A 25,944-nucleotide genomic window follows, 5' to 3' on the forward strand; every position below is an offset into this window, starting at 1 on the left:
TTAAAATCAAAAAGCTGGTCTATTTTAATATGTTGGGCTCAAAAATTTTTAACAAAAATAATTGGAACCACTATTTTGCTTAAAATCTCAAAGGTGAAAAGTCCTGGAACAGACTTGGGACTGTATAAGAGTTTGGTTCGTAAAGTTTGGCCATAGTGTTTTTCTCCCACCACAGGTGAGCTTCAATTGCAAGGAGCCCACTCTAGGAGGAGGACACTTCTGGCAAAGACTGACAAAGAAGGGTGTTTGTCAAGCAGGTGTGGGGTCACCTAAGAGTGTGACATTTCTTAGTCAATCCCCATGTTTCCAAAAAAACCTTCCCTGCATAAAGTTTACCACTCCAACTTTTAAAATAACGTATCTCTAGTAAAGTACTTTTCCCTCTTTTTTGTTTTGTTTTTAATTTGTTTTTGTTTTAAGGCAAAGCAATGTAAATAGTTTTATAGATGTTATTTATTTATGTTTTAATAATCCGGAAAGATAAAGGCCACCACAAATCTTTCCATGTCTGAAAATTCCACAAGGCGAGCTTTAGCCCTAAAGTATAAAAAAAGAAAAAAAAAAAAAAAGGAAAATGGAGTGGGAAGGAAAAACCACCCATCAAAAAGTGACAGGTGTTATTGTGTGCCAGGTGTTGTCTCTTTTTGTTAAAAAAAAAAAAAAAGGAAAAAAGAAAAAAGAAAAAAAAAGAATATAAAAAAACAAACACCAAAAACCAAAACCAAAAACAATCCACCAAAAACAACTCTCATATCCCAAGAAGAAATTCGTTTTAGTGGCCTTGGTCTCAGCATGGTCCTGCCAATTTCAAGCCCCGACCATACATGTATTCTCTAAATGGAATCAGTGGCTACAAAGCGGCCAGCGTATCGTTAGTCACAATACAACAGTAAGGTTGTGAACATACCTGAGCAATGTTCAAGGTCTAGAGCATTGGAGGATGGGCAGGACAAGACAGGACAGAACAAAAATAAAGGAAGAAAAAAAGAAAAGACAAAACAGTGACTATGAGGCCAGCCTCAAGGAACCCAGAGTCAGCACAAACCCTCCCACATGTTAAACCACCAAAAACAAACATACACCAAAAAGGGGGGAAAAAATCAGCAGCCAGGCCACGCTGAAGATACCAAGGGTTATAAAAATAGGCACCCAAACAACAAAAAAGTCAAAAATTATGGTTAAGTCATGTGTAGGTTTCTCTGGCAAAAGGTATACTTGAAACTGGCCTTATAGAAAAAAAAGCAATGCAAAATAAACCAACTTTTAAAATATCTCCTTTTTAATTTAAACATTTTTAAAGCAATATATAAATGATAGGAACAATTCATTGTTTAATAAACCACATATTAAAAAAAAAAAAATCACCAAATAGTTCTTAACTGTTTTGCTCAGTTAGCTCTAGCAAAGAAAAGAGAAAAGAATAGTGCAGATTCTATGCAGAATTTACTAGGATTCCAGCATAGTACAGTACCTGCTTATTTAAACCTAGCATATTGCAGACCATATCCCTGGAATAAGGCTGCTCCAATACATATCTCAACAAAGCAGTCTGTGGTTCAAACAGATCCTTTAAAGAAAATAAAAAAAATTATTGCTTCAAGATCAAAGTAAATGTTAATTCAAATAATTTGAAATTGGGATAAAAAAAATCCACTAAAGGCACTTGTTACCTTCATACAGTAGGCAGTATCTAGTGGAAAAAAATCATAGGATTTTAGTGCTTACAGTTAATCTGACCCCACCCCTCATTTCATAGGTGATAAAACTGAGATGAAGGGACTTGCCCAAGGTCATACAGAGGCTAAATTTTGAAATGACTTCAGTTACAGTCACATGAAAGTCTTAAGCATCACTGTAAGGAAAGAATCTTCTGCTCAGAAATCTAACCAAAGGAATGGAGGCAGTTTCCAATCACTTTCATAGTGTTAATATAAACACTACTTCCAAATTTGGAGGAAAATGACTTGATAGTAAAGGGGTTAAGAGTGTAGATTCTGGAATCAGATTGTCTGAGTTCAAATACTGACTCTACCATTTCCTAAACAAGGGGCCTTAGCCAAACTGCTACCCCACTCTGTCTCAGTTGCATCATATGTATAATGGAGACACTAAGACGATAGTCGAGAATAAGGGTTATTGCAAAAAAGTTCTTAGTGCTGGGCATACAGTAAGTGCATAAGTTATTTATCTATTTTCAATATCATTGCTCTCATGGTAACTATAAATTCCATGTAGTTTACCACTCTTTCACATTCCAAAGTTTGCTGACTAATAATATGCCGAGAACTCAGAATTGTGACCTTAGTTTCACTATTCACTCTCCTCACTTCTGAGCAAGTTTCCTAATCACTCTGTACATCATTTTTGACACGAAACATTTACATGAAAAATATCTAGTCTTCCCCATACCCTGCTCTATAACCATTTCAACCATACTATAATGAATCTATCAAATTTCAGTATAGTGTTGTATCTGTATGTCATGCTTCATTTTATTGATACTTATAGATTTTTTTCCTTTGAGAATACTCTATTTCACTTTTGTCCTTTCCATCCCCTCTTTAAAAAATCTAACAAAAGTCAGGGCACCTGGCTGGCTCAGTCAGAAGAGCATGTGACTCTTGATCTTAGGGTTGTGAGTTCAAGCCCCATGTTGGGTGTAGAGATTACTTAAAGAAACTTAAAAAAATAAAAATAAAAAATCTAACAAAGGAGAGGCTCACTCTTCGAATTTTAAGAACCACACAAATTCATTTTTGGTCCTCACTTTGTAAAGGAAGAATAAAAACAAGGATTCTACTTAAAGATTCAGTTTTCTTAGTCTATGTGCTTTGTCCACTGGAGCATAAACATCCACAATATCAAAAACCACAGGGAATAATTGGATACTAGAATCACATGATAAACCACAATTTTTCATTAAATATGTACTTCTTCAGCCTATGAAGAGATAATTTAGCACAACACATCAAATAATCCAGGATGAAGGCTGTTAGATGGATTGAAAATTCCATTATATTTATCTACATACCTTATCATATGGCAAGAGGCCTTTCAAGGGAAAACGAAGAGTTGCAGGATCCAATTTCCACGAGTTACAAATGGCTCCCGAGTTATTTACAACTGGCAGAAGGCTGCAGCGGCCTGTATGTATTACAAAAAAAATGTTTTTAAGTAAACATGAACACAGAAATGCCTGGTCCTTTGATCATTCTGTGAATATTTAATAAATATCTGGGCTGAATCAGACACTGATTGTAAAAAGCTTGTAGTTAAATTTCGGGAATTTTCTTTGATTATTTTTAGTCCAGATGGTCGAAGACCAATTGTACAGACATTCCAAATTCAAAAATGTTACATTTGTCCAAGTATCTAGGTTAGAGATAGCAAACTATAATCCGTGGGCCAGATGCAGCTTGCCGCCTGTTTTTGTAAAGTCTTACTGGAACACTGATGCTTTTGCACCACAATGACAGAGCCGAGGAGTTCCAACAGACTGAATGGTTCCTAAAGCCTAAAATATTTACTATATCACCATTTATAGAAAAAGTTTACAGATCTCTAGTCTAGGGTCAACACGATTCACTTTACACATGATGTTCCTAGAGGCCTTAGATGTAGCATATGACCATCAACTCAGATACCCGACTGCCTAATGAATATTGTCACTTGGATGTCCCACAGGCACCTCAAACTTAACACATCTTAAGTTGAACTCATCATGCTTCTCAAATCTGCACCACTTCTAGAATTCATTAAATGGTACCAATATCCACTCAGTTACAAAAGCTAGACGTCTGAGAACTATCTGTCTAGTGTCTGTTTGCTTTATTTTTGTATTTCCAATCTAGAATAGCACCTGACTCAAAAGAAGTGCTGAAAATTTGGTCATCAACTAAATAATGGTCTATATACCCAAACACTGCTGCGCACTGCACAAATTGCCAAATCACATGATTATTTTTAAAAGAAAATTCTGAGGGGTGCCTGGGTGGCTAAGTCAGTTAAATGTCCTACTCCTGATTTCAGCTTAGGTCATAATCTCAGGGTTGTGAGATCAAGTCCTGCATCAGGCTCAGTGCTGATAGTGGAGACTGCTTCAGATTCTCTTTCTCTGCCCCTCCCCTGTTCTCTCTCTTTTTCTCAAAAAGAACAATCTAAGGAAAAAATAAATAAAAAAATTCCGAGAGTCTAACAAAACATGAAAAAATGAAAAACAAAAGAAATGAAGTATAGAACAAAAGTGTGAATTGGAATGGGCTGAAAGAACCTGATAGTCTTGTGTACTATGGCCAGAGAGGGACAGATCGGATGAGACTTCTAGTTGCCTGGAGATTCCATGGGGCTTTACTAGCTCTAATAAAAGTTCCCTCTTTTCACCAGGAAAAACATCTTCTAGAATGATTCCACCTGAAGCTTAGACCTAGTCCAGACACCTGTGTTTTCCTCCCTACACTCAACACAAAAAGTACCTGAAAACAAGGAAATGGCTATTATTAAGCTTCTACAGAATTATCAAAATAACAAACCACTAGGACATGTGTAAGGTACATCTGCAAATTTTGTTCAGTAGCTGACTAAAAACCAGGTATTATTTAGTGTATTTTAAATTATAATCCTACCACAAATGGAGTTTATCCTTGCTGTGGGCCTGAAGGTATCCACAAAGTCTGATACCAAGTTTCCAAGTAACTAAAAACAAAACAAAAACAAGTACAAAAATAAAATCAAGACTGCTCTGAATATAACCATCATTTATATAAAATGAGACAATATGTTAAGATTTAATACAATACCTAGCATATAAAAATGACTCAAAAGTTAGTCCTCTTATACTTCCTTACAAAGAATTACTTCCCAGTTCATCTGTCCCTGAATTAAGCCAAATCATACCACCATGTCCTTAGCTATTTGATGAAGCTGGTATATTTTAACACATGATATAGAAACTGTCTCAAGAAGATAGCAGAAAAATAAAACAAATACATTATAATGATAAAAAAAAAGCACATTTTATCTCAGGATAAAAGTGACCATTTTGAAAATAAGCACACAAAAATTAGATTAATATAACGGGAGGGGTTGTGGGAGGGGGGATGGGCTAAATGGGTAAGGGCACTAAGGAATCTACTCTTGAAATCATTGTTGCACTATATGCTAACTAATTTGGATGTAAATTTTTAAAAAAATAAGTAAAAAAACCCACAAAAATTAGATTAATATAACTATTTTTGATTAAAATTTCTATTAAAAAATATAGAAAATATCAGATTTACCCAGTGTGGAAGTTTTCCCTCAGGATATAGTTTCCTGATCTCTGTGACTGCAAAATAGGCTGGTAATAGACAGGCATTTCTTTCCAAGATATATGCTATAACCTAAGAAAAATAAAAGAACAATGTTATTGTTCTTGATTAGTTCCACAGATAAGCCCTTTATATGCAACAGTGGCAACAAGAACAAAGATATTAAAAGCAAGGATATGATATTATGGGTTTAATGGGCTTACACTATAGCATAAAAGAATTCATTTATATGTGAAGAATCTCTAAAAATGAAGATTAATGGACAATGAAATGGATGTTAGTAAATAACCTTGCTTTAAATATTGGTAGCCTCTAAGAGGAAAGCAACAGATCAAAGTAACAACTCTTGCAACATTAGTCACTAAGCACAAAGATCTTTCAGTGGTCCACAGGCTATTGTCTTGTAACAGCTGAAAATACTTTAAGTCTATATTGTTTTCATAATTAAAAGCTATGACTTAATTAAAATTTTCATTAGAAATACAATAAAAGTAAAATACATTTTAATCATATCATAAAAATATAATAAACAGTAAAACTAGAAGTGATTTTTGTAGAAGTACCCAAATGGAACAGTTCACAAACTACCATATGTTTTAAAGGCACAGATCTATATAAAAATAGACTTTTTTGAGATTATGATCAATGAATTGCAAACATGTCCTAAATTACCTCTCTTGCTGCTAGAAGCTGCTGTACAACAGCTGAGCTCACTGTATTGGGAATTGTCAAGATTTTCTCCAAAATCACTTTTAAGAGATCTCGAACACCCTGATATAAGAAAAAACTCATAGGTTAAAACTAAGTAGTGCCCCCCGTGCTAGGTTAAAACACCTAAAAATTTCAACATCACATAATCAGAAAAAAATGTTACCTTCAATGTCACATTTTCAATTTTTCTGAATCAGAGCTAACATTTAAGTCCCTAACATTAACCCAAGAGAAGAGTCATGTTGCAAAACAGAATTCTAAAGAATGTCCTACAATATGAATGAACAAAGAAAGTCACTTACAAATAAAAATCAGTCCACACTCTGCTAAGTTTTTCGGACCCTCACAACATTACTACACTTTCTATTATTATGAGAGTCCAAAAAGTTTAATTTGAGCTTACAAAAATATATTTAAATAGAACTCGAAAACACTCTGAGACATGGGCCATAATATTAAATTTTCTGGCAGGTGATCCCTTCTGCTTACTCGCTTTGTCGTATTCTAACTTTACTCCCCCTTCTCATCTATCACATACCTAATCACTCAAACTTATCCAATAAGGCTATTCTGTTAATTGGTCATCTCCTATCTATTACTAGTTGCCTTATTTCAGAGCAGAATCAGATATATAGAGAAAAAATTTCATTTAACATGCATTTATTGAGTATAAACTGTGTGATCAGTCTTGCAAAAAAGAGACAAAACATACACATGAAAGAAATTAGAAAAAAAATTATAAGGCATCCTACAAATTAGAAAGCAAAAACTCCATTGTTTCTCGGCTTTTTGGCTAAGATCAAGTGAAGAAAGCAAAAACTCCAAGTAAACCTGCTAAGGAAAGTGAAGTGTAAGTAAAGAGAAAATTAAAAAAAGAAAGAAAGAAATAAAAAAGTTTCTTAGAATTAATTTTGTATGAAATCATGATGCAGATCAATAATTAGGCAGTTTAAGTCATTTCTGATTAGAGAAAATACAGATAATACAGATAAAGCCTAGGGTCAGACAATGGCAATCCTTTCAAAAAGGACAATAACAAAGGTAGTCTGAATGGAGGAGAATGGTGTTTGCAGCAAGGGAGACCCTGAGTTGTATTACGAGACACAGTGAGAGTGTGTGCTGTTATTCTGGGTCAAGAGAAGAGCGCTGAAGCATATATGGTCAAAGGAGGTCAAAGCAGAGGTGAAACAGGGCTTGCTCCCTTTAGCAGCTGATGACTACATCCCTTCATGGTTTCACATGCCCCTGCTCTGTGCTCTTTCATTTGAAAGGGGCGCAACATTGTAAGATCTGTGACATGAAAAGGCAACAGAATCTGCTGGTGACTTCCCTACTCATCATATATATTAGGACTGGAATTTTTAAGAATGTTGGGAGGAGAGGGCTGCCTGGGTGGCTCAGTCGGTTAAGCGGCCGACTTCGGCTCAGGTCATGATCTCGCGGTCCGTGAGTTCGAGCCCCGCGTCGAGCTCTGTGCTGACAGCTCAGAGCCTGGAGCCTGCTTCGGATTCTGTGTCTCCCTCTCTCTCTCTGGCCCTCCCCTGCTCATGCTCTGTCTCTCTCTCTGTCAAAAATAAATAAACATTAAAAAAAAATTTTTTTTAATTTAAAAATAAAAAGAATGTTGGGAGGAGAGCAGAGAAGCTATGGGAAACACTGAGCAATTTTAAGTTCCTTTAGGAAATACAACAAAAAATAAATGCTTCCATTTCATTTATTCCATCTGAAATTAAGATCTACACACTAAAAATCAATCATGTCTGAAAGTGATTACTTTTTATAATTAGGAAAAAATACCTTGTAATCCACTCCCCCAATTATTTTCCGAACTAGTTTAAATGTTAAGGCCCAAAGCTGCGTTCTTTCCCATTCCAGTGTGTCAGAGTTTATCAGGGATTCACAAACCATCCTAGAAAATAAGAATACCCATTCCAGTTACATAACAGAATTTTTCAAATTCTCTAACAGCCAAGGTCTGTGTATTCTGTGTATTTATCATAGTGTTTCTGCGAAAGGAACATTACTTTTCAAACGTACTTTAAAAAATTATGTACATTTTTTTCACTTAAGTGAAAGACAGAACACAAAACTGAACACGATAATATTGTGTATATTCTTGCTAGACAGAAATCTACCAGAAACTATAGATGAAATGCTTATCATCTATCAGTTTGCGGTAGATTGTATTTTTCCAAGATGACTGAAACAAGATTTTCAATCCCACACGCTCTTTTAAAGTGTGACACTGACACTACTCCCATGAAGAGGTGGGAGAAGGGTCTACACTCTCTTCCCTAAAATCTGGGCAGGCCTAAGATTATGGCAAAAGGGGCGCTTATGACATCCAAGGCAAGGTAATGTAGCTTCTGTCTAGCCTTCTTTTGAATGCTTGTGTTGGGTGCCATCATGCTGTGAGAAAGTCCAGATCACAAGGAGAGGGCATGTGTAGATTCCAGATGATAGCCCCAGCTAGAGTCTCAGATAACAGCCAGGCATCAACCACCAGACATGAATGGGAAAACCTTTGTGATAACTATAGCCATAGCTACCATCCGACTGCAATCTCAAGATCCTGAGAAAAACTGCCTACTGAACTCAGTCAATCACTGCAACCATGAGTGTTAATAAGAGGGTTATTATTGTTTTAAGTCACAATGTGTTCATGTAGTTCATTGTGCAGGAAAAGTTAAGTGATCCTAGCTCCTGAGTTGAAAGGCAAAGCCCGCCTGGTTTTGAGCTTTTATGTACACAATTCTAAGAATACTATATGCTAGAAACTAAAACCTGACGTTTTATGAAGGATTACTTGTTGAGCCTAACCTCCTTTTTCATTCTTTTACTCTATTATAACAACCTGGATCAATTTCCAAATATTAATAAAAAAAAACTCTTTGGATTGCTCTATCAGTGAACATACCTGGGTGGAAGGAGACCAGTCTCCACTGCCATCGCTAAGCAGTCATAAAGAAAAGAAATTCTTTTAGGACTATGCTGGCCATGAATAAATTTAACAATCCACTGGATGCACTGTTCATGAGATTCCTGGAAAATTAAAAAATGATTATATTTTAGGTCCAAAGTGATATTTTATATATAGCCATATACAGAGCTAACAAATAGCTAATATACCTGGGAGTATATCAAGACTATGAATGAAATACTCCACTATAAACATTCATGAATGAAAACAATTAAAAAAAAAAGACAAAATGAAAAAATTCAGATTTAGTATTTCAGTCATATTAAACTTAAAATCAATACAATTCTATAGATTAAATTCCCACTATTTTTATTACATGAGACTGCCAGAGGGAGTAAGATTTTCTTAGTATTTTCATGGTCAGTAGAAAGCGCTAACAAAGACTGTGTACTGTGTAAGAAATTGTAAGCAATGCCCTTAATGGCAGATATAAAAATTCCTGTCATTGGGCTGGGGGAGGGGGGTGGGGTGGGGATCCACTGTGAGTCAGTATATCAGCCTCATGAGAATTGTGTGAAATCTAATCCCTAAGAGCCTAATTATGAATCCAATGACATATCAAATTTCTAGACTTGTATAACCTGATACCAAAATGTAGTACCCATATCAGTTTGTCTTCTAGGATACCCTCAAGAGGGACCTACATGTCCTCCTCTTCTGCACTACTACTGTCCCTCAAACACACTTCTATTGTTGAAAATATAATGATGATTTAGAAATATCTATTTTCTGGGGCGCCTGGGTGGCTCAGTTGGTTAAGCAGCCGACTTCGGCTCAGGTCACGATCTCGCAGTCCGTGAGTTTGAGCCCCGCGTCGGGCTCTGTGCTGACAGCTCAGAGCCTGGAGCCTGTTTCAGATTCTGTGTCTCCCTCTCTCTGACCCTCCCCCGTTCATGCTCTGTCTCTGTCTCAAAAATAAATAAATAAATAAATAAATAAATAAAAAACTTAAAAAAAAAAAAAAAAGAAATATCTATTTTCTTCCTGGCTCCCCCATTAGAATATAAACTTCTTGAACACACAGGCCATCCTTAACCCAAATTAAAATAAAATGTTTAATAAATTATTTAAAAATTAAAATATGTTGAAAAGATGTTCGATATTAGAGAAATGCAAAATAAACCATGATGACATATAATTTCTCCTGTTTTAGACTGGTAAACATCAAGAAACATTCATTAACACCCTACTGTGAGGCTGGGAACAGGTATGCTTATTCTCCCCTTGCCTGGTATGACCCTTAGGAAAAGCTATTAGGCAATCTGTATAAAAATTATAAATAGACATACCCTCTAACCTACCAATACTACTTTCAGGAATTTATTCTGCACAGTGTCCTATGCAGAATATTATTCATTTTAGTACTGTTTAAAGTATTGTTATTCATTTAGTATTGTTTAAATAACCTAAGAAATAACCTAAATGTCACTCAGTAGGAGACTGGTTAAATAAAGGAAGGTACAGTCATATAATGGATTATGCTACTGTATGAAAGGCAGAAGTAACTTTCAATGGATTAATGTAGAATTACTTTCAGAATTTAATAGTAAGAGGAAAAAAGGTGCTAATGAACAGTGTACACATTATATGAATGTTTTATAAAAATTGATTCTACATGTGTAAAATACTTCCAGAAGGCAACAAACTGGGGATACTGGCTGCTGACATGAAAAAGTAGGTGATTAAGTTAAGAAAGATAGAAGGCAGACTATTCGTAGGGTCCCCCTTTTTGGTACCTTTTGCATTTGGAGTCATATGAATATATTACCTATTAGAAAGTAATTAAAACATTTTTTTTTTTTTAAATGAATATATGCCGGGGCGCCTGGGTGGCTCAGTCAGTTGAGCATCCGACTCTTGATTTTGGCTCAGGTCATGATCTCAGGGTCAAGTAATCAAGTTTAGCATCGGGCTGTGTGCTGAGCACAGAGCCTGCTTAAGACACTCTCTCTCTGTCTCTTTCTCCCCCTCTGTCCCTCTGCCCCTCTCCTCCTCTCAGGGTCTCTAATAAAAAAAAAAAAAAATTAAAAAAAAGAGAATATATGCCATTATGTAACCCATGTTTGAGCAGCAAGTCTTATCACCAGTGGCTTAAATGGGAACGGTTCTCATTTTCCTACAAATAATTCACCATGAGAAGATAATACACTACCGGAACAGCAGCTCTTTAAGGATCACACATTTTGTCTTTTTCATGAACATATTTTCTGGTGACTGTTCTTTGTTACTAAGTTTTGCTGCTCCTTTCCTCGTTTTTATTGTAATATCTTAGTATCTTTATTATAGTATCCTTATTGTGGCATTTTTTTGTACCTTTACTTTAGTATCTTTGATCATAGTATCTTTGTATCAATGCTTTGTAGCTCCTTTGTTGAGAAAATGAATGAAATTTGTATCTTTTACACTTCTACCACAGCTCTTTTCCCTTGCACCAAATAAATCAAAATAGGATGAAAATGGTTTTATATAATCTAACATGGGGTAGATTTTTAAAGACATCTCACACTGTGCTGTTATCAACTTGACTTCTCAGTACTGGTTCTCCACTAGAAGAATACAAATGGAAACAAATGGAAGCCCGAATATACAAATAAAAAGTATTGACAAACTTATTTCTCCCTTTCCAGAAATACCTTAACAGCAACAACAAAATAATGTAAAAAAGAAGGCATCAAAAATCATCAGCTGAATGTCGTAAAAATGCAGTGCTCACCTGAGAAAGACCACCCCAAAACTGTCTGAAGGCCCCCAAACAGCTAATTAGTTTTGTTTTTTCATCTTCAGGGGTGTCCATAAACATTCTAAAACACAAAAGTCAGATTATTTGCTACTAGTTCTAAAACGGTAATTCAACATAACCAGAATCTTATGGATCTTACATATCTCCAAGACAAACCAAAGTAAAATCTTACAAAAATACACTCATGTAAAAACACAAAAATCTGCCATGCATATATACTCACCCAGGAAAAGCCTCTTCTATAATTTCCGTTTTCTGTAAAAAACAAAAAGTAAACGATGTAAAACAAACAAAAGAAGAAGAAAAAAGGAGGGACCTCGAGAAAAACACTACAATGTAACATAGGACAAATCAACTCAATCAGAGACACACACAAAATAACAATCCCGGCCTGGTCTGTCACGAAGGGTATTGTGGATTTCAAAGGCGACTTTGAAGTTGACAGCTGTTGGAGATTCCTAAACCCTTGCGGACCTGCACGGTGTCACAACAAAGGAGAGGAAGGGGACAGGTTGCCTGGGCCGGGTTCCTTGAGTCAGCCACCGAGTGTCCCCCTCGCCCGGCCACTGCCCTTTATCCCTGGTGGCTCCACTCACCACCACGTCCTCAAAAATGCTCTGCAGTTGCGTCTCCATTTGGACCATCGCCCCTGCCTTCCTAGGACGCCCAGCGAGCGGCCCGGGTTAGACCCGAGCTCCGGGAATTGAGGGGCAGAGGGGCGGAGACGCCCGCCGGAAACCTGGGCTCTCAGGAGTCGCTTTCTCTAGCGCTCAGCGGAAAGGATCCCCTTTCGAGGCCCACCAAACCGCAGGAGTCTGCCCGGAAGCCCGGAAGTGCCGGGTGCGTGCGGGTTATGAAACCTGCAGAAACCAGAGACCCAGCCAAATGTTCCGCCGGTGGAGAAGGCCAGCCTGCGAGCCAGACGAGAGCGCCCCCAAGTGGAGCTTTGAACCTAAGTATCCCGAGGCGTCGTCTGCTGCAGGTCGCCACCTCCCGGCTGGAGCGGAAGATGCTTTCGGCTCAGGGCTAGTGCTTTTGGCTCCTGGGAAGGAAAAAAGCTTGGAGCCCAGGGAATGGCAGCCAGCGAGAAATGCTCCTCCTGCAACCTAGGTGAACATGATGTCTGTCACCTGCTGACTTTCTGGAGCCTGGATTTGAGACCACACCTTTCTTGACGACAGGGACCTTATCTTCTCAAGTACGGTAACTTCAGTGACTTGCACAGTGTGTGACACATAGCAGGCTTTCAAAAAAGGTTGAAAAAATAAATGAACGCATTATTACTGATTTTTAATTAGAATAATCAAATAATAATATCTACCATTTTTAGTTATAATCATATAAAATAATAAATGTTATTTATTACCTATTACTGAATACCTAGCCTCTTTGGTGAGGGTAGGGGTGGAGAAGGGTTGGCAAATAGGAAGGCTGATCTACTGGCATGGTCAAATCAGTGGCTAAGTGCACTGTGGAGTGTACCCCTCACTCACCACTTTATTTTTTCAAGCATCAGTTTGACATATTCCTGGAAGCCTGACCTCCTCAGTTAAGCTGATTTAGGGTCTCTTCTTTATCTTCATTTAACACCTTGGTGCATAAGTAGTGGAGTACTTCATTTATGAAATATTTGTTCACCCTTTGCTCAGAGCTAGACACAATGTTAGGTACTTAATGAACCATAATGCATTAATCAATTTTGTAAAATATCCAAGCTAGAAGAATGACAGACCAGAGTTATTTTTGTGTGCTAAACAGACTATCTTATTTTGGACTATCTTTGATCAGATGCACCTTTTCTTAAGTTTGTTTGGGGTGAGGAGGGGCAGAGACAAGGAGAAGGGGAGAGAGAGAGAATCCCAAGCAGGTTCCCGCTGTCAGCCTGTCAGCACAGCCAATGCAGGACTTGATGTCAAGAACCTTGAGATCATGACCTGACCCGAAATCAAGAGTCGGACCCTTAACCGACTGAGCCACCCGGACGGCCCCAGATACACTTTTAAGATAGTTTTCAGTTACTGTCTAGCAGATTTCCAGGCTTTCACTCTGTTTCCAAATGAGTGTGTTAGCAAATGCTCAAAATCTCAATATTGGCCAGGGCTTGTATAGTTAAAAAGGAAGAATGGTCAAGAAAGAATTATATTTTTTTATAACCAAATACAAATTAATTTTTATAACATGCTTGCTGATGTTCCATCCTTTGAATAAAAATTGACCATCTATTCCTATACCTTCATGTGTTTCCCCTGATATTAATTTCTTCATTTGATGTGTAATCTATAAACAATGAAATACATACATTTTGCATGTACAGATCCATGAATCTTGACAAATGTTTACACTGGTCCAACTGCCAATTCAGTGAAGAGATGGAGTATATTTATCACACCAGGAAGTTCCTGGTGTTCCTTTGCAGCCAAACCCCCAAACACTGTTTTAACTTATGTAACTATGAATTAATTTGCATGTTCTTGAAGTTTATATAACTGGAATCACACAGTATGTATTCTTTTGTGCCTAGCTTCTTTCACATAACTTTATATTTGGAGAACCATCCATGTATGTCAATCTGTAGTATACTACAGATTATTTATCAATTCACCTGTTAGGAGGCATTTAGATTATTCTCAGTTTTTGAATAATTTGAATAAAGTTGCTATAAACATTCTTGAACAAGTCTTCAACCAGACATATGTTATCTTTTCTCTTAGGTAAATGCCTAGGAATACAATTTTGGGGTCATATGGGAAGTATATGTTTAATTTTATAATAAATTGCCAAACAGTTCCCTAAAATGGTTTTTACCATTTTTATATTCTAATACAACAAATGTGTGAGGGTTCCAACTGTTATGCCAGTATCATATTGTCTCAATTGCTGTAGGTTATTAGCAAGTCTCAAAATAGGGTAGCCTAAGTTCTCCAGTTTTATTATTTTTTTCAAGCTTATTTTGGTTATTCTAGGTCCTTTGCTCATTTCTTTTTTAATGTTTTTTGTTGAGAGAGAAAGGGGGGAAGAGAAAGAGGAGAGAGAGAGAGAGAGAGAGAGAGAGAGAGTATCTTAAGCAGGCTTCATGCTCAGCGAGGAGCCAGAGGAGGGCCTGGAACCCAGGATCCTTGGATCATGACCTGAACCTAAATCAAGAGTTGGATGCTCAATGGACTGAGCCACTCAGGAACCCCAAATATATTACTCGTTTCTCATTCTGAATTTTTAAAAAATTTTTTTTTTAATTTTAATTATTTATTTTTGAAAGAGAGAGAGTACATGCATGTGAGTGGGGGAAAGGCAGAGGGAGGGAGAGAGAAAATCTCAATGTAGGCTCCGCTCCCAGCACTCCCAAAGCGGGGCTCTATCTCCGGACCCTGGGATCATGGTCTGAGCGGAAACCAAGAGTTGGTTGCTTTACCAACTGAGCCACTCAGGCGCCCCTATGTCTTTGCATTTCCATATAAATTTTAGAATCAGCTTCTCAATTTGACCAAAAAAAAAAAAAAAAAAAACCACCTAGAATTTTTATTGGGATTAAATTGAATCTATAGAATAATTTGGGGATAATTGATACCTAAATAATATTGAGTCTTTTAGTCCACAAACACAGTGGATCTCTCCATTTATTTAGGTCTTTTACTTTTTCAGCAGTATTTAATGATACCAGTCCTCAGTGACAGAGTGGTTTTGTTAATTCTGTATGCCATAACCAAGAATCAGTCCATTCAATTAAAATATTCCTCTAAATCCTTAGCTTGAAATTTCTATAAAATGGCATATAATTTCCTTAGCAGAAAATGTCAAATCACTAAACGCTCACTAGAAGGGGGGGAAAAAAAGCATACAAGGAAAGGACTGGTTGGAGATATGCTTGAAAGAGTAATGTATCAACTGTCTTAGTTTTCCTCAAAGATGACCAAGCCTTCAGCAGGAAGGATATTACCGGGAGCAGGTCAAAGCAGACTGAGTGAAAGTGCAAATTAAAACGGCACCTAGGGAAATGTGCTAATGGTCAAACCAGTGCAACTAGATTGGTTCAAGGTGGAGGCTTGGTGCTGGGAACAGTCACTAAGTCAGGAAACAAAGGCAGAAATGAAAATAGAGGTGACCAGCAAGACTGGAACGAACTGAGAACAGCCAGGACATCTCTGAAAAAAAGCTGGTACATTCAGATCATTGTTAGTGCTGGACTCAAGATAAACAGTTTGATCAGCCCGGAGGGTGAGGCCAGGGTAGACACCTTTCAGAATTGGAGGGCCCTGAAAGCCACAGTGTGGAGTCTGAGTCAGCAGCTGATGAGATGACTGCTTTGGGTTTATAAGTTATAAGAAAGACACAAAAAATAATAATAAGCATATGGTTTAGAAGAAATACTGGGCTAGATTTGAGGGTCTGGGGGTACACCTACCTCCCTAAGGAATGGAGATAGCAAATGTAATGGGGAGTCAGAAACCCTACATGTTGAGGGTAGAGATGAAGTCGTTTAGGACCTTGGGAGGAAGGAAGTAGAGAGGAGGAATACTCCATAAGTCTGTGAGCAACATAAAGGCATCGTCTGTATAGTCATGTTTTCTATTCCAAATTGTAGTATAATGTCATAAAATGAATGAATGAATAAATGATGAATGAAAGACTATTGATATTGTAAAGGAAGGTGTGGAGAGTAGGCTGGGTTCCAGGTTCCAATCAGATAAATTATCTCACGGAGTCATCAATGAAATGAAAATCCCATTAGCTTACCCATAAAAATCCCATTGGTGAGGAATCAGCATTTGGTGGTTTTTGAGGCGGGCAGCTTTGACCTACTTCTGGGGCATGAACCATTGCACATGGATGACAGGAGCAGGGTAGAGGATGCTAGACCAGGAATGCTGGAAGTCTGTTCTTTCTAGATTCTAGAGCGATAAGTACAGTTAATTAACCTGAGAACAGTCTCCCCTATGCAAATATGGGGTTTTCACATGGAATGGAGATGACACAAAGACTGGAAGAGTCTGTTAAGCTCCCGTGTCAATCTTTCTGAGTGACCTGAGTCTACATATATAGTTGTAGTTACACACACACTCACTCACTCACTCAAGACAAATGGACTCTGGCATTAGATAGCCTAGGTTCATATCCTGACACATCCCACTTAACTAAACAAGTAGCAAACCCCTTCATTTCTTGAAGCTTCAATTTTACTATCTGCAAAACACCTAAGTCCTGTGGGTAAGAGAAGTGAATGTGTTCAAAGGATTCAGTCTAGCATCAGGCATGCGGTAAGCTATCAAGCATCAATAGCTCTTGGGAATTTATGCGCTTTTTAGAACTCCTTCACTCTAAGATGGCTGGGACCATTAGCAGCGTTCAAGTTGTGTAGGAAAACTGTAATATAAATTTAAAAGATGGGAGAGGTGCTTGGGTAACTCAGTCGGTTAAGTGTCCGGCTCTTGGTTTTCGATCGGGTCACGATCTCACAGTTTTGTGGGTTGGAGCCTGTATCTGGCTCTGCACTGTCAGTGCGGAATCCCTGCTAGGGATTCTCTGTCTCCCTGTCTCTGTGACCCTCCACCATTCATACTGTCTCTGTCTCTCTCAAAATGAATAAATAAACTTAAAAAAGAAAGGTGGGAGCAAATCCTTATCTCATGGATAAGACCTTTGGTGGAGACATTGAATCTTTGCTTAATGCATGGATAGTTAAAGAGGAAATTATCCTGTTGTTATAAGACTGGAAGGATATCACTGGAGAGCTGTTCTGGGAAATCTTATAAAGGAACATCATCTAACCATCTCAGTGTAGGTTTTTGTGATGTAATGCAGGAGTGGGGACAGAAGACATTGTGCAGTAATGAGGATTATATGATCCTCAATAGGAAAAGAATTTAACTTTGACCAAAAAGAGATCTGGCCTTTGCCCTTGAATTCTGAAGGATAATGTTTAAACCCTTTGAATGTCATGCCTGATAGAAATGTTTTGGTTTTCCTGGGGCCCTTGGGTTACCCCAAACAGTCTGACAGTGTGATTTGGAGTGAGGAAGGTTGGCTCATGAGGTCAACCTCTGGAGGCACTGGAGGTTGAGTTTGGCTACATGGGTGTCAGCCATACCTGCATGATGGATCCCCAATAATCTCTGGACACTGGGCTCAAGCAAACTTTACTGGTCAGTAATGTCTCATGTATGTTGTCATGTATTGATGCCAGGAAAGTAATGCTGTCCACAACTTCATGGGAGGAGAACAACTGGAACTTCCCTGAACCCTGTGTTATGTGCCTTTTTCCCTTGGCTGATCTCCATCGGTATCTTTTAGTTATAATAAACCATACCCATGGGTATAACATGAGTCTTTCTAGAAAATTATCAAACCTAAGTGTTGTCTTAGGGACTCCCAAACTTGGAATGGGTGTCAAAAGTGAGGATAATCTTGATGACTGCTCTTTTTAACTACGCACACCACAATTCCACTTCTCTTGGGAAGGAAAGAAGGGAGGAGAGAAGGGAGAAAGCCTGGGAGGGGAGGAAGGAAGAAGGGAAGGAGGGAGGAAGAGAAGAAGGGAGGAAGGGAAGAAAGAAAACGTCAACCACTATCTATCTGTATAGACATGTGTTCGCATGTATCAGGAGAAAGTATGGAAGTATTTTTGCCTCTGATGGGCAAAATAATTGCCCCCCAAGGATTTCCATGTCCCAATCCCCAGAGCCTGAAAAGATGTTAGATTTCATGGCACAGGGGAATTAAAGTTGCATATGAAATTAAGATTGCTAATCACCTGACCATAAACAAGGGGGATTACCCTGGATTATCTGAATAGATCCAATGTAATCAAAAGGATCCTTAAAAGTAGAAGAGGGAGTTGGAGAATCAGAAGATGTGACTAAGAAAGAATAGTCAAAGAGATGTGAGATTTCTGGCTTAGAATATGCAGAAAGGGAACCATTAGCCAAGGACTGTGAGTGGCTTCCAGAAGCTAGAAAAGTTAATGAACCCGATTCTCCCCTGAGAGCCTCCAGAAGGGAACCCAGCTCTGTTGACACTTTGGTTTTAGCCCAGTGAGACCTGTAACACACTTGTAACAAACAGAACTTTAAAATAAATTTGTTTTGTACTAAGCCACTAAGTTTGTGGCAATTTGCTACAGCAGCCACAGAAAACTAATCTAAATGGTAACTATCAATATTGGCTACCTAAAGAGATAGAAGGGATTGACTATTTATTTTAAAGTGATACTTAGAAAAATAGAGTAGAGACTTCTTTCCTAGAAGGTAGTCTCTTCACTTTTGATGCTGAAGATTTCAACATGTATGTTCCCTAAAGAATCCAACCTTATTAGGTCCAAAACCTAACTTGTCATCTTTCTAGAACACTAGACATTTCTGCTAAGGGCATCCCTCTTCTACTAGTTTAGAGTTGGTCTCTAAGTTCAGAGGTGCTGCTGTCATATTCCTCAAACTCAACACATCCCTGTTTCCATTGGTTTCATTGACCTTGTCACCTCGCTCTAGGAATGCAACAGCCACACCTACCAGGTGTCTCTATTTTCATCTCTCCCCATTCCAGTCTACTCTATTCTCCAGATCCAGGTAAATATTCTGAAAGCACATCTTCCATCATGTAACTCTTTGACTTTAGATCCTTCTTTGGCTTTTCCTTTCCTACAGACTCACAGTTTAAATTTCTCCAATCCCAGTGACTTCTTTTTTCTTTCTTTTGAAAGAATGGATTTTTAACTCCAAATGTATCATTTTCTAAATCATACCACACAGATTTCACAGCCTAAAGGATTTTGATTTTTATCATTTATTTTTGCCATGTAAAAACGTCATTTTTCCTGGATCATTTTATTTGTATAGAGATGATTTGATTCAAACAGTACTTTGACTCATGCTAGTAGTGTTCATTGTGTTGTCCAGAATTAAAAACTTTAATTTTCTGGTTAAACACCATGAAATCAATTTATAATACTATTAATATAATTCTTAACTCCTTTTTGCTGTTATTATTTTTCAAAATACTATCTGTAAATATTTAAAAAAATGAAAAATTCTCCAAAGCTTATGTTAAAAAAATAAGTTTTCAACCAAACTCCTCCTCATCTTTAACTTCCCTTTCTCAGAAGTTAGTCACTTGCAATTCTTTTTCTAAATATCATGCTTCATTGCAACTATTTCTTGCTGTTTCGGTTTTAGATATTATATTTCAACTTGTTACCGTGAAAGACAGACATTTAGTGTTCTTGGACACGACTCACATTTCCTCCTTCTCCAACCTACTCATATATCAGAATTTGTTGTGTAGATAATTGCAGACCATTCATACTGTTCTGACTCTGTAGCTATTATTTACAACTTAGCAACACAGTGCATTGTGATTGCATTTTCCTTTTCTGTACAATTTTTTTGTTTTGTATTTGGAGTTAATAATTGTCTTGTGGGTTTTTTTGTTTGGTTTGGTTTGGTTTGGTTTGGTTTTCTTCTTTGCTTAGTTTTGGATGTGACTATTGCTAATTCATCCAGAAACCTCTGCCTGAGATGTAAATCTCCTCTCAGGAACTAGACACGTAAGGTATTTATAAACTTCATCTTCCTGTTAGGGGCATCCTCCTGGATCCTCTGCCTGTCTGGATTGGCTGTTGTCATACCTGCCACACGACTACTGTGTATGTGTGTGTGTTGGGGGAGGGGACAGATAGCATCCTGGTGATTCTCTTTCGCCTTCTCCTACATAACATCTTCCGTGTGCTCAGCTTCATGACTTCCTCTTCCTCAATATACTCCCTCGTTTGGAAGATGGAGGAGAGCAGATCCTCCGTTAGCTTCCTCAAAAAACTATTCCTTTTCCCCGAAACTTTTATTTTGAAAAATTTAAAACATGGAGAAAATTTGAAGAATTTTTCAATCAACACATATTTTAAACATTTTACCACATTTACTATTTATCTGTCTCTTCCTCTCTCTCACTTTTCTCTGCCCCTCTCCCTCTCCCCACCAATCTAATTATCTCTCTGTGAACTATTTGAGAATTATTTACAGACTCATAACTTCAACCTGAAATATTTCACCATGTGCCTTCTGAAAGTCATGCATGTAGGACCCAAATTTTCTAGCCACAATACACTCATCACACTCAGGAAATTATACATCAATATAATACTATTACCTGGAATGCATCCACACTCACATTTCCTCCATTATCTCCATACTGTCCTTCAATGATCTTTTTTTTTTTTCCATTTTGTTCTTCCAGGATCCAATCAGGGATCTCATCTTGCATTTAGTTGTTAGATTTCTGTAGCCTCCTTTCAAATTATAGTTCTGTAACCCCTCCCTGTCCCCACCTCATAAAATTGACATTTTTGAATATTCCAGGTAAATAGTTTTGCAGAATGTCCTTCAATTTGGTTTTGTCTCATTCCTCATGCCATGTTGGTCCTGTTATCTCCTTTAAAGTGTTTTCTACAAGGTTTAGCTCTTTGCCTGATGTAAGCTATAGAGAAAGCAAATACACCCTTATCCATATGCATACACATATTCACAAATTCAAGTTTGTGCATAATTTCAAGTGGCTCACTGACCTTCCCTTGAAGCCTACACATGCAGGTGCACAAAACCTGGGCAAAGACTGTTCTCTAAACATAAATGGCATGGGTGATGGGACTTATGATCCTGCTACTCAGCAATAGTGCTTGAGTTACTTTTTAAGTCAGATAATGTTTATTAGAAATGTTACCTCTTAAGTTATGGCATTATTTGTTTCCCTAAAATTCATATGTTGAAGTCCTAGTACTGTAGAATAGGACTGTATTTGGAAACAGAGTCTTTAAAAAGGTAATTGAGTTCAAATGAGGTCAATAGGGTAGGGCCTAACCGATATGGCTAGTGTCCTTTGAAGGAGAGAAGATTGGGATGCAGACAGAGACAGCAGACAGGTGCATGCACAGAGAGCCAGCCATGCAAAGTCATAGAGAGAAGGTGGTCATCTGTAAGCCAAGGAGAAGGGCCTTAGGAGAAGCCAGCTGTACATCAACTTGATCTTGGACTTCCAGCTTCCAGACTTGTGAGAAAATAAATTTCTGTAGTTTAAGCCACCCAATCTGGGGTATTTTGTCATGGCAGTCCTAGCAAACTAATGTTGATACCTTTCTGAATTCTCTGAGAAAATTAAAAAACAATTTTTAACATTTTTATTTATTTTTGAGAGACAGAGAGAGACAGAGTGTGAGCAAAGGAGGGTCAGAGAGAGAGAGGGAGACACAGAATCTGAAGCAGACTCCAGGCTCTGAGCTGTCAGCACAGAGTCCGACACGGGGCTAACACCCATGAACCGTGAGATCATGACCTGAGCTAAAGTCTGATGCTTAATCAACTGAGTCACGCAGGCACCCTGTCTCTGAGAAAATTTCAATTATTTCCTCCTCCATTCCCGTAGCACTTCATTAATGCAACCAAGATAGCACATATCACACTGTATTATGGTTAAAAATGTCTCTTCTGCCAGACAGAAGATCTTTAGAGTAGATGCTAAACATTCTTGCATCACCTGGCATAAAATCTAGGGCTTGATGGTGCTCAGTTGTTATTTCTTACTCTGAATTAAATGAAAGCATCCAAAGGGCTTTTATTTCATGGGCAAGTCTTACCTCTGAAGTGATAGCTATTTCTGAAATGCTATAGATATAGGAAAAGATGTGGATCACATACAAAGTTATATCTAATAAAGTTATCATAATTTATTATAATTTGGTTTATTAGACATTTATGAGAGTGGGCTTAGACATCCCAGGTTGTTTCTGAAACCATTAATGATTTACTTAACAAGTGTCTATTGAATGTCTTCTAGGTGCTGGCCATTGTCACAGATAATGGACCAAATGGCAAGCCAAAACTGAACTTGTTCCTGCCTGCATGGAGCTGACATGCCAGAGAGATTCCAGAGTTTTGGGAAATAATTCAATTCCTTCCAAGCTTCAGAGAAGTAGAACAAACCCACAGCCTATACATTCATAGACCTTGGATAGCCTTGGAGAACTCAGGTAGTATGATAGCCCTCTAGTTTTAGGATGTCTTTCTGGAGATGTCTCTAGAACTTCAGTTACAAATGAGGTCCACTTGAGAACATTGAAAACATGAAGAGCCTACTAAAGCTTGGAAAATTTTTGGAAGTAAAATTATTTCTGAGTTTTGAAGTGAATAGGAAAGAGTCTTAGAATTCTGACATTACTGGGCCATATTTCTGCACTTGAGACAAAGTAAGAGAAATAGTGTTCCAGGACCTAGAGACGACCTTAGAAATGTTGATTATTCAGTAGAAAATAATTGCAATGCTTTAGGAGGCATCAGACCAGCTTCCTGACTTCTGAATCACAAGAGGTGGTAATTGGTGGTTCAAATGACAGGCTGATGCATGTTTCTCTGGGTAAGTACGTTAGTGGCTGGGTAAGTAAGTGGCAGTCTTTGAAACTTGGGAGAATTTAGGGGTAGATTAGGGATTAGCAATACTGTAAAGGTCCAGTTAGTAAATATTTTAAACATTGTGAGCCAAAAAGCAAAACTAAAGATATTATGTAGTTATGTATATAAAATCAGAGATGTGTGCATATTTATATACGAAGTTAAATAAATTTTTGCAATTTTTTATTGATAAAATTCAAAACACAATAATTATAGAGAAAATGTTTTATTTACCCGAGGTTCAAAATTACTGTTCCCTATCTCTAAGTTGATTATAAATGTTCAACTGTGTTTATTGGCAATGAGATTTTATGTGTTTTATGTTGGAAAATGTCATTTCACACACATAGTACTGCAAAATATTGATCTCAAGCTATGGGAATTGATTTTACTTTATTATAGTCATCGTTTGGATGTCTAGTAACCCAGACACTTTATTTATTTACTTATATTTCAGTTTTGAGAACTTGGGTCCTGAGGCCCACACTGAGCTTTTGACCTTCAGGTAAAATGTTGCCTTCCAGCCCTGGTTCAGCATTGCTAACACCAGTCCCACCTGGACGGCCAGTCCTGGAATTAGCTCCAATACGGGATCTTCACTGGCCAAAGACTAGCATCTGCCTTTCCTATACTAAGGAACTGCCTATCAGGGTAGCTTTTTGCTTGCTAGGCATGCTCGTCAACCTCTCTGTAGGTTTTTTTTGCCTTTTCCGTAAAAGAGGCCCTCCTTGAAGTTGGCCACCTGCCCCTCTGTTACTGTGTTATTTGAAGTCTTTCAACTTTGACGGACTCCTTCCTACTGCTGGGCCTGAGCCCAGTATCTGCCTCAACTTCACCACCTCCCTCAGTGTATCCAGTTTCTCTGGGCCTTCCCAGTCTGGCTCGTCCAACTACCACCAAAGCTCTAGTGCTGGAACCAGGAAGGACGGGTTTATGAGCCTTAAGGAAGTTGATGTTGGCATGCCCCCGGGGCTTTCCCAAGACAGCAGCATACTTGCTGTTTTTTTCTTTGATTTTAGAAAAGTTCTCAGTATTCTGTGGGCACAAGGACCTTGTAGAGTGTGAGAAATATTTATGATTGGTAGGAGATGTAATGATCGCTGCCTTTGAGAGCATAAGTGTTCTAGGCCATTAAGTATTACAGTCCGCACAGGGAAGCTTTCAGAGGACCCAGAAGGTGCAGATTGTTCTAGTTTTTACAGGGGTAAAGAATACAGTGGCTTACAAGGTTCAAGTAACTTAGAGAGTAATAGGATCGGATCCAGGTGACTGTACGGTGTATTCCAAAGTCTAAGTTGCATGGAAGGTATGGATTTGTCCAGAGCCCAATGCTCAGGTGAACTGTTAGGAATAAGTGTTTCTTTTTAATGTTTATTTATTTTTGAGAGAGAGAGAGAGACAGAGACAGACCGTGAGTGGGGGGTGGGGAGAGAGAGAGGGAGGCGCAGAGTCCGAAGCAGGCTCCAGGCTCTGAGCTGTCAGCACAGAGCCTGACATGGGGCTCAAATTCATGAACACTGAGATGATGACCTGAGCCATAGTTGGATGCTTAACCAACTGAGCCACCCAGGTGCCCCTGTTGGGAATAAGTTTTAAGACTTGGGACACTCAAAAAAGGTTGGGGTTAGGGTTCATTTAGGGGAATTGCTAACAGCAGAAAATATGACTAGAGACTGGACAATCTAACGTCTCTACTACTCCTGCGTGTAAGTGTCTCAGGTAAATTCCCTGAGGTTTGCTCACCTCAGGATCTGAAGGACTAAGATATTTTTCCGTTAATTTAGTAAATTTGAGATAATTTGAGATCACCTTAAAATGTAGAATTTGGTCTTAAGAGTCAACCAGTAAGTGAGACAGGCAAGACTTTATCAGAGGCCGCTTGACTTTCTTCTCTGGTGTTTTTGTGTTCTCAGGGTTGAAAGAAGATAGAGGATGAGGGTAGAAGCAGAGAGGAAGGAAGTTTGGGCAGTGGGGAGAGGTAATGAATGTAGTAACAAAAATACAGAGCCAGAGTCGGTGGCATTCCGGTGAACAAAGTTGGTATAGAATCGAGTGACATCATGGAGGGTACCAGCAAGGAGCATTTGAGTGCAACTGGGGTATCAGTACCAGGTAAGCCTTCTGGAGTCAACGTATACAAATTATTATAGAAAATACCAAGACAAAGAGTTAGAAATCAAGAAGACAAAACCCAAGATAATAGATCCTGGAGGGCCAAATAAGGAAGGGAGTTTAAAATAAGGTAAAGTCTTAACAAGAAGGAAAAATGTTCAAAGGATGTATCAGTCAAGATTCTCCAGAGAAACAGAACAAGGTGGAGGTGGGGGGGCAGGGGGAGAGGGAGAGGGAGATGGACAGAGAAAGACAGACAGACAGACAGAACCACACACACACACACACACACACACACACAGAGAGAGAGAGAGAGAGAGAGAGAGAGAGAGAGAGAGAAGAGAGAGAGAAAGGAATTGACTCACTTGATTGTGGGGGCTAGCAAGTCTGAAACTTACAAGGCAGGGCAGGCTGACAGGCTGGAAACTTGGGCTGATGGTGTAATCTTGATGCAAAATTTCTTGTTCTTTTAGTCTGAAACTGGATGGAAAGCCACCAACATTATTAAGGGTAATCTTCTTTCATTAAAAGACAAATGTTTGTAGATATTACCACCTTTACAAAAAAAACCATCATGGCAATATCCTCTATTAGCTTTTGATTAAATAACTAGGTACCGTAGCTTAGCCAAACTGATGTGCAAAACTACCATCACAGAGAGGAAGGTAAAAG

General features: G+C 38.2%; 1 protein-coding gene across 2 annotated transcripts in view; it reads right to left on the reverse strand.

Moving 5' to 3' along the window:
* MED23 (mediator complex subunit 23) overlaps positions 1–12,576 on the reverse strand; it is a 52,345-nt gene extending 39,769 nt beyond the window's left edge. The window contains exons 1-11 of one of the 2 annotated variants that reach the window (XM_060616681.3): positions 12,334–12,576; positions 11,961–11,992; positions 11,711–11,798; positions 8,935–9,059; positions 7,815–7,926; positions 5,979–6,077; positions 5,277–5,378; positions 4,623–4,692; positions 3,032–3,144; positions 1,472–1,567; positions 908–925 (exon numbers count right to left, since the gene is read on the reverse strand). In XM_060616681.3, the coding sequence (XP_060472664.1) occupies positions 908–925; positions 1,472–1,567; positions 3,032–3,144; positions 4,623–4,692; positions 5,277–5,378; positions 5,979–6,077; positions 7,815–7,926; positions 8,935–9,059; positions 11,711–11,798; positions 11,961–11,992; positions 12,334–12,381 (903 nt within the window). In that variant the 5' untranslated portion in view covers positions 12,382–12,576. The remainder of the gene's footprint in view (positions 1–907; positions 926–1,471; positions 1,568–3,031; positions 3,145–4,622; positions 4,693–5,276; positions 5,379–5,978; positions 6,078–7,814; positions 7,927–8,934; positions 9,060–11,710; positions 11,799–11,960; positions 11,993–12,333) is intronic. The other variant, XM_060616682.3, reaches the window with a different exon arrangement.
* Positions 12,577–25,944: the final 13,368 nt, after the last annotated feature.

Source organism: Panthera onca, chromosome B2 (assembly GCF_046562875.1).
Source record: "Panthera onca isolate mPanOnc1 chromosome B2, mPanOnc1 haplotype 2, whole genome shotgun sequence".
NCBI classification, from domain to species: domain Eukaryota; kingdom Metazoa; phylum Chordata; class Mammalia; order Carnivora; family Felidae; genus Panthera; species Panthera onca.